At 45.0% G+C, this 13087-nt stretch overlaps 1 protein-coding gene across 3 annotated transcripts in view; it reads left to right on the top strand.

Moving 5' to 3' along the window:
* Window positions 1-700: 700 nt before the first annotated feature.
* Window positions 701-13087, top strand: part of PDE1B (phosphodiesterase 1B) — a 37444-nt gene continuing 25057 nt past the window's right edge. The window contains exons 1-2 of one of the 3 annotated variants that reach the window (XM_051963441.1): window positions 701-931; window positions 1462-1585. In XM_051963441.1, coding sequence (XP_051819401.1) covers window positions 1476-1585 — 110 coding nt within the window. In that variant the 5' untranslated portion in view covers window positions 701-931; window positions 1462-1475. Of the gene's footprint in view, window positions 932-1026; window positions 1116-1185; window positions 1331-1461; window positions 1586-13087 lie in introns of those variants that run through there. The other 2 variants (XM_051963440.1, XM_051963439.1) reach the window with 2 other exon arrangements.

The following is a 13087-nucleotide window of genomic DNA, read 5'->3' as shown; positions in this document are numbered from 1 at the left end:
GCAACCACAGCTGATGATGAGCTGAAAGCTAGGTACAACAATCTCCCACTACTTGAGTTTTTAAGTTGATTCTGTGTGACCCAGGAATGACGCTATAAATATCCAAATGGCCCTTGGCTTTAAAAAAAGTTCCCCATCCCTACCTCATACAAACTTTGGGATTACTGGGTTCCAGATAAGTGAGCAAAGGAGGATGTGAAGTTGCCTACTCCAGAGGATTTAAAATGCTGGAGTGATTTCTCAACTGTGAGAGAACAGAGGTAGGACAGTCACAGAGACAGAGACATTGGGCACCTGAGAGCCTCCGGGAGTTTGAGAGATGAAGGGAAAAGAGGCACACAAAGGAAAGACCTTGAGAGTCACTGACAGGAGCTGTGGGAGGGAGGCAGAGGAAGACAGGTACAGGGAAAAAGAGATGGAGAGAAAGGCTGGCCAGGAAGGGAAGGCTGAGGGAGCTGAAAGGCAGATCCGTCCCAGCTGGGATCAAACACTGGCGTTTTTCTTTCAAAGAGGGAATGAAGGCCCTCAGGGAGAGGGGGAATGAGATGCCCATGATGTCGCGTCACAAAGTCAGAGCCTCGAGCTCTGACCAGGGAGACCAGTGGACCAATGCAGGCTCACACTCCCAGATGAAGCTACATCTACACCCCCTCAGGTCCCCTCGTGCACACACATGTGAACACGTGTGGGCAGACGCAGAGAGACACCCCTGGAATCCTGCGGAGATGGACAGGGCTAAACTACCTTCAAAGGGGAATGTATACAGAGGGCTTTCCGACCCGCCGGTGGCCAGCCCAGCTCTCTGGCGCAGCTCACCACCCTCCCCAACGAACGAACAAACAAATAAATAAAAGGGCACGCTTGCAAATAGAGACTCCGCCGACAGCCCAGGAACGCGCACCAGGTGGTCTGGCCCTGTGTGTGTGAATGAGTGAGTGCGCCTGCACAGCCGCCTTCCAGTGCACCCCAATGGGCCGCGCTTATTTGTATATGTGACACCCCGTTTTTCCTCCTCCGTTGCCCCCCCCCTTCCCCGCGTCTCCTGTAATTGTAATACTGGGAGGCGAAGGAGAGATGGAGAGGGAAGACAGAGAGGAATGAGAGACAGCAAAGAGGTGGGAGGAGAGAGCTGGGAGGAGGAGGAGGGGATCCAGGGAGGGGAAGGAGGGGGGAGGAGGGAAAGCAGAGGAGGCGGCTGAGGCAGAGCAGCAGCGGGGACAACACAGACAAGGAGCCCGGAGCTCGGCTGGGCAGCCGGAGAGGAGGCGCTGCAGCTTAGCCGGGGCCCCGATTCAAACGCACCGGCCTGGCTGGCCTGAGCCAGCCGCAGGTGGGAAGAGGGGCGAGCGGGAAGGCAGGGGGCCCGGGGTGAGAGGGATCTACCGGGGCGGGGAGTCCAGACCGGGTCGGAGCGGCTCTCCATCCGTCCTTCCTTGCTTCCTTCCTCCCTCCTTCCCGCAGCGGCTGAGTGAAGCATGGAGCTGTCCCCCGGCAGTCCCCAGGAGATGCTGGAGCCCGATTGCCCGTCGCCCCTGGAGCTCAAATCAGCCCCCAGCAAGAAAATGTGGATTAAGCTGCGGTCCCTGTGAGTGCACCCCCCCTCCGGTCCCCGGCACAGAGCGCCCCCCCCCCAACCGGGAGCAGAGATTGGGTCGGGGGAGGGGGACGGGATGGACCTCTGGAGCCATCCCAGGAGGAGGGGAGCTGAGGGCAGGACCGGTGGCCGGCCCCAGCATCGGCAGGTACAAGGTGACATGGCTCTGACATGCTTGGTCACTCACACATGTGAGTCGTGTGCAAGTGGAAGGGGGAAATAGTTATAAAGTGAAAAATGAGGGAGACCGCGGTGCTTGTCTCTGGGGGTACGAGTGACACATGTGGCAGGAAGAGAGGACCTGTGTGTACCTGTGACACACGGCAGCGAGGAGCAGGAGGACCCTCTGCTGACAGGCTCCGATGTGACACAGATGTAGATGTGTGTATACATACATGCTAGTGGGCAGGGGAAATAAACAGCGGCACTGTGTGCCCACAATGGCATACCCAAAGCTTGCCAACCTGTGGGTAATAGGTGTTGCTTGGGACTGGCAGCTCTTCACTTCCCTATATTTTACGGGGTGGGGGGAAGGGAAGTTGGGGAATTGGGTGGGGGGAGCCCCACACTGGCCCCCTCATCTTCCCTCGGGGTTCATGGCCTGGGCCGTCAAGGGCAGAAACAGAAGTAGGTTCAGGGGAATGAATGGAGCCACCTCTCTTATTCATGAAGGAGGCCATCAGGGAGAAGGAAAGGAGGATGAACCTCCTCAGAGATTAAGGGTATTAATTGTTGGCTGGGGAAGGAGGTAAATCATGCCCAAATCCTGTTTTTATGTAGTGCCTTCCAGGATCCCCAAGCGCTTTCAAGCCTCTAGGCAGGGCCATTGAGGCAAGGCAGGACCCAGGTGTTTAAATCTCCAGTCTCCAGCCTAGAGAGAGTCACTCTTTTCTGCCCCTGGGACAGGGAGAGGGGGTGGATGATATAAGACTAAAGCAAAGCCATTCTGTGTATTAATCCACCATCAGATAATCACTGCATCCTGAAATGACTTCCCATGGTCTGTTAAGGGAAAAGACTGGTGGGAAAGGTGAGACTGCTCCATGTAAACATAACTCCTTTCTCTCCTTTTTACCTAATAACATCCAATTGGTGTCCCTGATGGCCCTGGGCACCCCAGGCTTAGGGATTTTCAAGTGAGAGGATCTGGGTTCAAATTCTAGTGACCGCTACTTATGGGCAATTCATCTTCTGAACGTGTAAAATGAAGATGATTTCTTCTATGAGATTATTACTATTATTAGCTCATTTCTAAGGTCTGTTTAGGTTCTAAATTCTACGATCCTACAAAATTCTGGCTCCCCTGGGGGGATTAAGTTAGACACCTACTGGGTACTTAGTAACTGAATTTCTGGCTTCCTTGCTCTAAATCTATTGACTGTGACTCTATATTATTCCCTGCAGATCAGTTTTTTTTTTTAATCAATCATCTGTTGGAGATCTTTTAAGGGAAACTGAGGCACAAGTGGGGAACATGTGAATGAAAGAGCCTAGGACTTATATGTCCCTCCCCAATTCCTCTTCCTCACCGCCGCAGGCCAAAGCAATTTTCTGGACTCAATGGAGCACAGCTCTGCTTGGAATGAGGTTTGGGACAGAGAAATGGCAAGCAGGATTAAATTGATTTTGAGTGGGGAGAAACATTGGAGGATTCTTGATGGAAAATGAAATTCAGTTGATGAAAACCAAGGGTGAGAGAGGTGGATTAGAGGAAAGGGGGGGTAGTTTGAAGGATTTTTTAGGTTGAAGGATGGCAGTTGATTTACCCCATCTTTCTAAGGGCATCATTTCCTTTTTACTGCCCTGATTCAAAATAGTCTTTCTTTTAGTCCAGGACAGAAATTATCTTTATCTGTTTCTGTCTCTGACCATGAAGAAGTCTTACCTGAGGATTAATGTTTTATATTTCCTGCTATAGTTACCTCAAGGTGGGCCTGACCTCCAGCCTGCTAAGAGGTAGCTTGAGGAGGAGTTGGAGTCCCTAGTAGCAATACTTGAGCTCAGGAGAGCAATGGGATTAGAAAGAGTGGTCCTCAGAGAGATATTGGCTTAGATGGCATCAAATTATTATCTTATCATCACTAATAATACTTATTTTTATTGTGAAAGCTATTCTAATCTTTGTTATAAGTTTCTTTTTTTTAAATAATAGCTTTTTATTTTCAAAATACAGATAAAGATAGTTTTCAATACTCTTGCAAAACCTTGTGTTCTAAATTTTTCCCCCTCTCTTCCCCCATTCCTTCCCCCAGACAACAAGTAATCCAATATATGTATAATACAGTTTCAAAGGGGAAACACTCTCCCATAACTAAAGTTGGGCTCCTGCAGGTGCTATCCCATGTGAAGGCTGTAATAAGGCCAGGCATATTGTTGTAAGAGAAATCTCCTGATGACATGGCAGCTATCCAGAAAAGTGCTGCTTCTTTGATTATTAGCCAAGATTTGAATCCCAATTTTTTGAAAAGGTCAAAAATTCTTAGAGGGAGGAGAGATTGGGAATGAAAATAATTCCCTTTTCTCAGTAGATAAATTGTCATAGTAAATTCTAGACTTAATTTTCCTCAGAGTCCTGATGATAATTGGTGTTTTGGATGTTAAAAGTGTTGGGGAGGGTTTGGTGAGCCATGATGGAACAAAGCTGAAAGCCATGGAATCACAGAGAGAAAGAAAAATGGGGTATTCACTAACTTTTGCGGTGGGGTAGACACTGAATTGGTCAGAAATAGAGCCATTTCTTTTGGAATAATAGAATGTCAGAGTTGGAAGAAACCTTCGAAATCATCTAAATCGAACCCTTCATTTTCCAGATGAGAAAACTGAGGTTCAGAGGAGTGACGCAATGTGTGTCAAATTGTACAGCTAATTAGCAATAGAGTCCAAACGGGGACTCATGTCTCCTGACCAGTTACCCAATATTCTTTCCACCATCACAGAGAGGTGATTAAAGAGGAATTTTGCCTCATAGGCTAGGCTGAAATTCTGGAGGGGTGATGTCTGGCTGTGAGATGGGAAGCTATGACCTTGGGGTGCCAGCCATGGATAATGAAGACTAAGACAAATGAGCTGGACAATAATGAGCAAAGGCTTTGGTGTTATGAGTCGTCTTCCCTACTATCACTACTATTTGACCTGATTGTATGTGTATATGTGTGTGTGTGTGTGTGGGGGGGGGGAGTTAAGGGGTGGGGGACAGTGATGGTTCTAAGGCAGGACACATATTTTCTTCTAAGGGTCCTGGGATTGTTCTCTGATGGAAAAATCCCATTTCTTAGTATAGAGTGTTGCAGAAGGGATTTTGGGTGGGAAGGGAAATTAGGTGTCCTGGGTTCCCAGAGTTCTGCTGGGACAGAAGGGACATATAAGAGGAAGTCTGAGTAGATAGGTGAGCCAGAGTAGGGAGGTTATGGGGTTTCAATCCTAAGGAGTTTCTCTACTATTCTACAAAAGGGATTGTGGCTAAACATCAGAAAGTCTTCCTTAATTTCGAAGGCTGGGAGACTGTAGATAAGAAATAAAAACCGTCCAGCTTGGACACAGGAGATTGCCTAAAATGGTCTCTGGAGTATGTGACCCTGGATATAAGGAGTTGGGTTACCACTGGCTTCACCCTGAGACTACATAGGGATAGTAGTATGGAACTTATTTATATGGTGAGGTTTTTGTTTTTCTTTCTTTTCTTTTCTTTCTTTTTTTTTTTTTTTTTTCCTGGTTAAGCAGTGAGTGACATACAAATGAACAGTGGTAAATTGATTCAGTTCAGACCTGTGACAGCCTGGGGCAGGGGCAGGAGCAGGGGTAGGAACAGGTCATGCTGCCTTCTCTATTTCTTCAGCTTTCCCTCCATCTCTATCAAGTGGTGAAATTCCATCAGACAATTATTTTTACTTACAATTCTGCCCACTCTGACCTGTGGGATTTGGGGCAGACTAGCCCCTACACCTGTGGAAACAGCATTAGGCTATCCTACTTAATTCCTCCTCCAGGGCCAAGTACATGGTAGTCCTCTCTGACCCAAGACTATTTAGACTCAGCTTCTCTCTCTCCCAATGACAGCGTAGGCATGGTCCCTCTCTTCCCTGCAGTCTGGCGTAGACACTGTTCCTATATCTCTCAGGGGAGAATAACGTAGCCCCTTGTTCTCCTCAGAAAATTATGGACACAGTCCTTTTTTCCCTTTCTCTATAATCCAAGTGTGGTGTAAAAATAGATCTTGTTCCCCCCAAACCCCCCAAGGAGATGGAGGAATAGTGAATGGTGTCTGGGCTCAAGGTCATGGACTCTGGCTCAAGGTCATCGCCATGGGGTTGGGGCATAGAACCAGGTATCTGAAAGTTCACTATTATCCCTAACCTCGGATGAGATTGAGGGCAAGAGGATTGCTTTGGAGGGTTGGGTGAGGAGAACTTTAAATACGTGATATCTGAAGGGCTTTGAGGGAGAGACCCTGTTTTCCTAATATTGTGATCTCAAGACAGAGCCAGAAAGGGCAGAAAGCGCCCATGAGAAATGAAAGGACTTGGAGTGTATTCATGTGTGTGACCATGTATATGACTGTGTCACCATGGTGGGCATAAGTAGTATGCATTTGTGTTAGGCGTTGTGTGTGTGTGTGTGTGTGTGTGTGTGTGTGTGTGTGTGTGTGTGTGTGTGTCTAGGTGGGTGGGAGGACGTATGAAAGCATGAGATTATATGTATATGTGTTGAATGTTAGAGACAATACTGGGAGAGTGTGTTGGAGGAAGAATATGTAATTCTGCATGGCTCGTGTGTGTATCCATGCGTGTGTGTGTGTGTTTGTGTGTGTGTCTGTGTGTGTGTTGACTAGAAGGGAGGAGAGCTGACAGAAAATTCAGATTTCCAACTGTTAGCATCTTTTCTCCTTTCTTTGAACATATAAGAAGGATTTAGAAGTATCAGATGCAAAAGGGATAGGTGTCTCATTAATGACACATTTCTGGGACCTGGCAAAGTAGAAGTGGATAAGCATTGTGTAGGAGCCACTTGGGGATGACCACCTATGATTCTCCTACTGGTAGCTGGGAAGCAAGGGAGCAGGTTCCAATTATTTTGGAAAACAGGACTCTCTTCTTCCTTCTCTTCCCACCTTCCCCTTCCCTTTGGCTCTGGCATTGCTGCTGTACTGACAGGATGAACTCACTGCTTCCTGGTCCTCTGGAAACAGCATCCCTATGTTTAGGCAATGGTGGAAGAAACATCAGAGGCCCTTTTCTCCTGGCTTGATTCTTTTCCTTTTATTATCACCTATGGGTGACTCTCTTGGTCAAAGGACTCTGTATTCTTCTCATCCTTCATCTTTCCCTTTTCGCCAAGTAGTCCTGTGCAGTGGCTCTTAACAGTTGGAAGACTTGAATTCAAATCCTGATTCTGCTCTATCCTAGCAATGGTCCAAGAGGACTTCACTGTGATCCTTTGCCTTTTTTTTTTTTTTCATCCACAGAAGGAGCTAATAATACCCTACTTATTTCATCATTTCTAGAGCAAAAGGCATTTTGTAAACCTTAACCGTGGAGCAGCAGCAACATGTTTGAATGAAACCCAAGAATTTCACTCAGAATTTGAGAGAAGAGGGCAGCTATTACTACCGAGGGAGATTTTGCTCACGCTAGATCTCAGGGATTATTTTCTGACCATGAGGCTTGATGAATACTAGGGGCAAATGACAGAGGGAGATCAGGGAATTTTATTCTCTGGAAAGTTTTTGACCCTGGAGGGATGAGACATATAAAGTAGAGGCATAGGAGTGGATAGATAGGATGGCTTTGGGAAGATTAGACATTGCTCTGGCATTTACAGGATGAATTTGTAGCTTCCCGGTTCTGTGGAAACAGTATCCTTATGTCCAAGCATATCTAGAAAAGAACCAGAAAATAGAGATGGAATACCCTGGGATAGAGAAGAAAGGGAAAAGGGATAATAGAGGAAAAAGGACTCAGGTTTTAGATCTCAGGTGAGACCCTCATTGGACCCAGGGAGATATGGCATAGGGGAAATCATTCTAGTCCTTGGGTTGGAGTCCTGCATTCAAATCCTGATTCTGCTGCACTTTATTTGTGACCTTGGGATAATTTGGGTTTCCATTTCCTCATTTCTAAAGTGAAAGGATTAGACTAGAGAATCTCTTCCAGCTCTAAATGTGGGATGCTACTGAGCTCCTTTCCTCTTTGAATAGAGGATGGAAAGCTGAAAAGTAAGGAGAGAGCAGAGAGACCCCAATTAGCTTCCATTTTGCTCACTCAAAGAGACCATGCAATGAAACTACAACAGGAGAGAAGAAAGGAGCTGGGGAATTGAGTTTTGTTGTTGCTGAATTAAGCTGTAATGAGAGGGACTGAGGCAAGACATAATAACTGCTCACATGATACAATGCTTTAGGGTCTATAGAGTACTTTCCTTGGAAGAGCCAAAAGCTTTGGTGCTCATTATCTATAGGAAGAGGCAAAAGCTTTAGTGCTCATTATCTATGTGACTTGGTGCAAATTAATCTGGTCTCTCTGGACTTTGGTTTCCTCTTCTGTAAGAGAAGAAGATTAGACTGAGTGACCTTGAAGGTTTCTTCCTGCTCTGGATCTTATAGTAATATAAAGGTAATAAAAATAATTGTTATCTCTATAATTTTACAAATTAGGAAACTGCAGCTCAGGGAGTTTGTGATTTGCTCGTAGTCATATAGTTAGAAAGTATTGTTGCCAGTATTTGAGCCAGAGTGTCTCAGTGGATATAGATCATTGGCTCTGGAGTCTTCCTGACTCCTGAGTTCAAATCCAGCCTCAAACGCTAGCCATGTGATCCTGGGCAAGTCACTTTAGCCCCAATTGCCTCAGTTTCCTCATCTATAAAATGAGCTGGAGAAGGACATGGCAAACCACTACTACTTTTGCCAAGAAAACTTCAAATGGGGTCATGAAAAGTCAGACATAACTGAAGTGACTGAACAGCAAACCCCTGATTCCAGGCACAGTGCAAAACAAACAAACAAACAAACAATAGAGGGGCAACCAGATGACATAGCGTATGATAGCTAGAGAACTGACCCTGAAGTCAGGAGGACTTGTGTTTAAATCCATCTTTAGACTTATTAGCTGTATAACCCTGGGTAAGTCACTTAGCCCCTGCCTTGGAAAAATTAAAAAAAAAAGATAAATAAAAAAGAAATTGTAAAAATATATAATATATATTATATATACACATGTGCATATGATGGCATATAATATTTACACATAAATATATAATATATACAAATATACTTTTATATGTATATATGTATGACATTTAGTTCTTTCTTTTCTTCCCCTCCATTATTCTGAACTTAACAAACATAAGCATTTTCATATACAAAGAACAGAAGAAAAGGATTGCACATGAAATCAGTGAACTTTTGTTGCATTGCAGAAGGAAAACACTTACCAGCACTGAATGGGTATGACTAAGAAGATAATAGAAACTTCTCCTTTCTGAGCAGAGATTTAAGACACAGAAAAAAATGCAAAAAGTCAGAGAATTTGGATTCAAATCTCCTTTCCCCTCCTCCCCTAGCACTTTTGAGGTTTTCTACCCATCTAACTTTAGACAAGGCACCTCAGTTTCCTCATCTGGAAGGGGTAGTCCCTTCCAGCTGGAACTTATGATCTTAGGAGAAAAAGATGGACTGAGGATGAGATTGTCCTCAGTGTCCGGGATTTGATGACTCCTTCTTGGAACCATGAAAAGTACCATAGACTGACTTCTGCTTCCAATTCTGTCCTGAAGTTCCATGTGTGATTAGGTTTTTCTGTGACCTATTTGGAAATATTTTATTCTTTCCAACCCCTTTGCATCTTTAGTTCTATTCTCCTTGCTTTGTGATTCAGAGCTTTTCTTTCTACCCTTCTTTATCCAACCTCAGGATCTTCTGTGTACCTTCCCTTTTTTTTCTAGGCTTTTTTTACTTCTTAAATTGAAATGGTAAATTCTCCTTTTTGCCTTTCCTCTCTGTTTAGTGTGAAGCAGAAAGATAGAAACCCCCCCACCCCTTTTATGGTCTAAGAGAACACTGGAAGCATATTTTTCTCTTGACCTCTCCTCCTCTTGGCCCCATTTCCAATTCTGCTCTTCTTCTTTTTTTTTTTTTTTAACATCCTTTCTCCTTTCCCTAACTTTTCTTCCCTTTCCCCTACATCTGATTTTCTCTTTCCTTTCTTTTCTTTTTTCTTCCCATCTCCTCTATGGTCTTCTATCTTATTTTTCTCCCCTCTGACTCCTCTAATGAAAGCCTTTTTCTTGCATTTTTCCTCCCTTTCATCCTTGGTCAGGAAAAATAATGTGTTTCTGGTGTTTCTGGAATGAAGACACAGTTGGAACTTGTTTCTTGCTGCTTCTTTTCTAGAAGTGGTTCTTACCTCCTTCCTTCTTAGAGTTTCTCCTTTTTCTGTATCTCTTCAGTAAGAGCTTCTAACGCATTGTTCCTTCAGACAAAGTTGGGTTTGTGAGAATGGAAATCAGATAACTGTCGGGTGATTTTTCAAGGTAGAGAGTTAACTGTGGTCTATCTTTCCCAAAGCCTAAACTAGAAGAGATAGTTACATGTGTAGTAAGTGGGATGAAGATTAGACATTGGGGGGAATTTACAGTTCAGTACAGGGGAACTAGTAACTAAAATAGACTCCTGAAGAAGGCCGTGATCTCTTTCTCTTGGAGATCTTTTAGCATAGTGGTATTTGGAGTAGGGAAGGGACTGGGAAGGAAATAGAATATAAGAAAGGTGTCAAATCCTAGTTGCCTGGATTGAAGGAGTGAGTGTTTTAGAAAGATCTGAAGGCAACGGAAAGTATTTCTTTCATGATACTAAAGTACATCTAATATTTTCTGGTCCTTGCTTCTCTCTTCTAGTGTTCCTCCTCTCTCCCCACTTTGTACCTTTCCATCCTAACCCCTACTTCATTTTGTGAATGCACTTCTTGCTAGGAAAAATCCTGTTTGGTCCTCCCTCAGCTTCCCTGGCCAGACAGCAAGGAGGACTGCTGGGAGAAGGTTGAGTGGAAGGGGATGGCAGAGGAACTCGTGATTCTTGGGAGGCCTTTGGAAGCATGGGGATGTCAGAGGAGCCAAGGAAGAGGCATCTGGGGTGATGCTAATAAACACAGCCAAGCTCTGGGTTGGGGGAAATTTTGGAGCTGTGGCAAATTAGGAGAGAAGTTTGTAAAGATTTCTCTCTGTAAATGGAGGGTGGAGGTGAGGGATGCTGATGTTAGCAAGGAAAGGGATGGAACAGGGATTCTGGCTCTAGAGGTTCTTGTCTTGGTGAATGGGCTCTGAGATATTTCCTGTCTTCCTTTCACTGGTTCCTGCTCCTTCATCTCTCTGCTCCTGGCCTTGGGGCAGACATGATGACTTCCCTCCCCTCCATACCAATCCAGGTTGACATCATCTCATGGAGAGGAAAGCACAGATGAGAATTAATAACAACTGAGATTTACATGGTGTTTTATAATTTACACAGTGTGTAATGAATGAATAGAGTGCTAGATTTGGAGTCAGGAAGATATAGGTTCAAATTGTCTCTGACGCTTATTAGCTCTATGTTCAGGGCAATTTTTAAGAAATGGGAATAATAATATCTACAGTATTTTCCTCATAGGACAAATGAGACAATGTAAGTAAAATGACTTCTAACTTTAAGGCCAGATGTATAGCCTAGATATTTATTAGCTGTGTGACCTTAGGCAAATCACTTAATCTGTCTGCCTTGGTTTCTTTACCTATAAAATGAGAACAATAGAACCTAGCATCTAGGTTGTGAAGATAAAAGAGATAATATTTGTAAAGCATCTTGCAAGCTTTAAAGTACTATTTAAATGCTAGCTATTGTTACTATTGCTATTATTGTGATAATTATTATAAATGTCAGTTTTTTTTATCTCAGATCCTCACTGAAACTCTATGGGAATAGGTAGATAAGGATGATTATGCTAAAAGAGAGAATTTTATGCTTTCTCCTGGCACATATCTGGCTTTAGCAATTCTGGGGCAAAAGAATACCCAATGCTTGCCCCAGTCTGGAAAACTTTCCTTTCCCTTAAAAAAAAAAAGTTTTCCTTCTCTTTCTCTCTTTCTTTCTTGGGCTCATGCTTTTAGAGAAATTAATTGAGACTGGATGCTGAAGGGAACTTCTTGGCATTATACCCCAATTGAATCAATGCATATCTGCCATATATTTAGGAATCTTAGGCTGGACAGTGACTTTAGAATTGGTTTTTATCCTCCTTAAATTAACCCAGTCTCTGCCTTCTTTGGTCAGGTCTAGATTATAGGCAGAAAGCCAAATGTGTGAAATAAACTCTGTAGTTTAGGAAAAGGGACCCAAGCTATCTATTCCCCAGTCAGGAACTCATGCTGCCACCTTGAGCTGTTTTTAGGCCAGGCCCTCCCTTGTCCAGAGGTAGAATCTCTTTGCCCATGTCCTCCTTCTGCTCCCATTCAGGGTTGCCCTCCAAAGTCTGCTGGACCTCCTGGATCCTGAGCATCTGTTATGGAAGAGGTATCACCAGCTGGAGGGGAGATAGTCTTTGGGGAGAGTGGCTGAACAAGCGGTTAATTAGTACTGAGGAGGAAGGAAAAGGGGGAACACCCCCCGCCTCCCGTGAGGATGTGAGTTGGAAGGAGATTTCCTTTTCCCTCATGGCTCCTGCAGATATGGTTCTTCTCCACACATCTCTCCCCTTCTCTGCTCCCCCAAGTCTCTTCTCCCCACTCCCTTCTCCCTAGCAAAGCCTCAAGCTGGTGGGAGACATGGCTCCTGTATGTGGAGGGTTCTCATTGCTCCATCCCAGGATGCTGTGATCATTCTGCTTCCTTGCTCTTTAGCTGTCCAGCCCTCGGTCCTCATCTGACCTGAGCAGAGAAGAAATAGCGAGAAGCCTGAGCAGGGGACACTTGTCAGAAACATGTTCTTGTCAAGAGGTAGATAACAGAGCTTGGAGGGCAGGGTGTAGCAGCAGGGAAAGGATGAGAAGAGAGCTGTTTTAAGCTGTTCTGATAGTCTGAATACTTCCTTTTAGCCTTACTCTTATCACTAGAAACTGTCATTGCTCTATAGCCCCTACTCTTTCCCCTTCTTTTCCTCACTTCTTTTCAGCTTCTCTATCCTAGCCCCTGATTCTTTCCTCAACTGCCCCCCACCCTAGTCCCTGCCTCTCTCCCCAAGAGTTATGTTAGACCATGATCGGTTCCTCTGCTCCCCTCCATTAGTGCTTTAACACTATTGGGCCCTGCTGACTCTCAGGATAGCTCCCCCAGTTCTGCCACCAGGGGGTTATTTTTATCTCTTGGTGCCGCCCCCGCCACTCTGCCCAACCAGCTGCCAGAGCTGGGGATGTGGGCACAGCGATGAAAAGTAAGGGCACTGTGAGACTGATGGGGGGAATGTGAATCTTGGACCCAGGTGGCTATTGGGGAGCTCCCAGTCCCCCAGATCTTAGATCTGTCCACCTTCCA

The sequence above is a fragment of the Antechinus flavipes genome, chromosome 5 (genome assembly GCF_016432865.1).
Source record: "Antechinus flavipes isolate AdamAnt ecotype Samford, QLD, Australia chromosome 5, AdamAnt_v2, whole genome shotgun sequence".
In the NCBI taxonomy this organism is placed as follows: Eukaryota; Metazoa; Chordata; class Mammalia; order Dasyuromorphia; family Dasyuridae; genus Antechinus; species Antechinus flavipes.
This window is presented reverse-complemented; position numbering and strand designations above follow the sequence as displayed.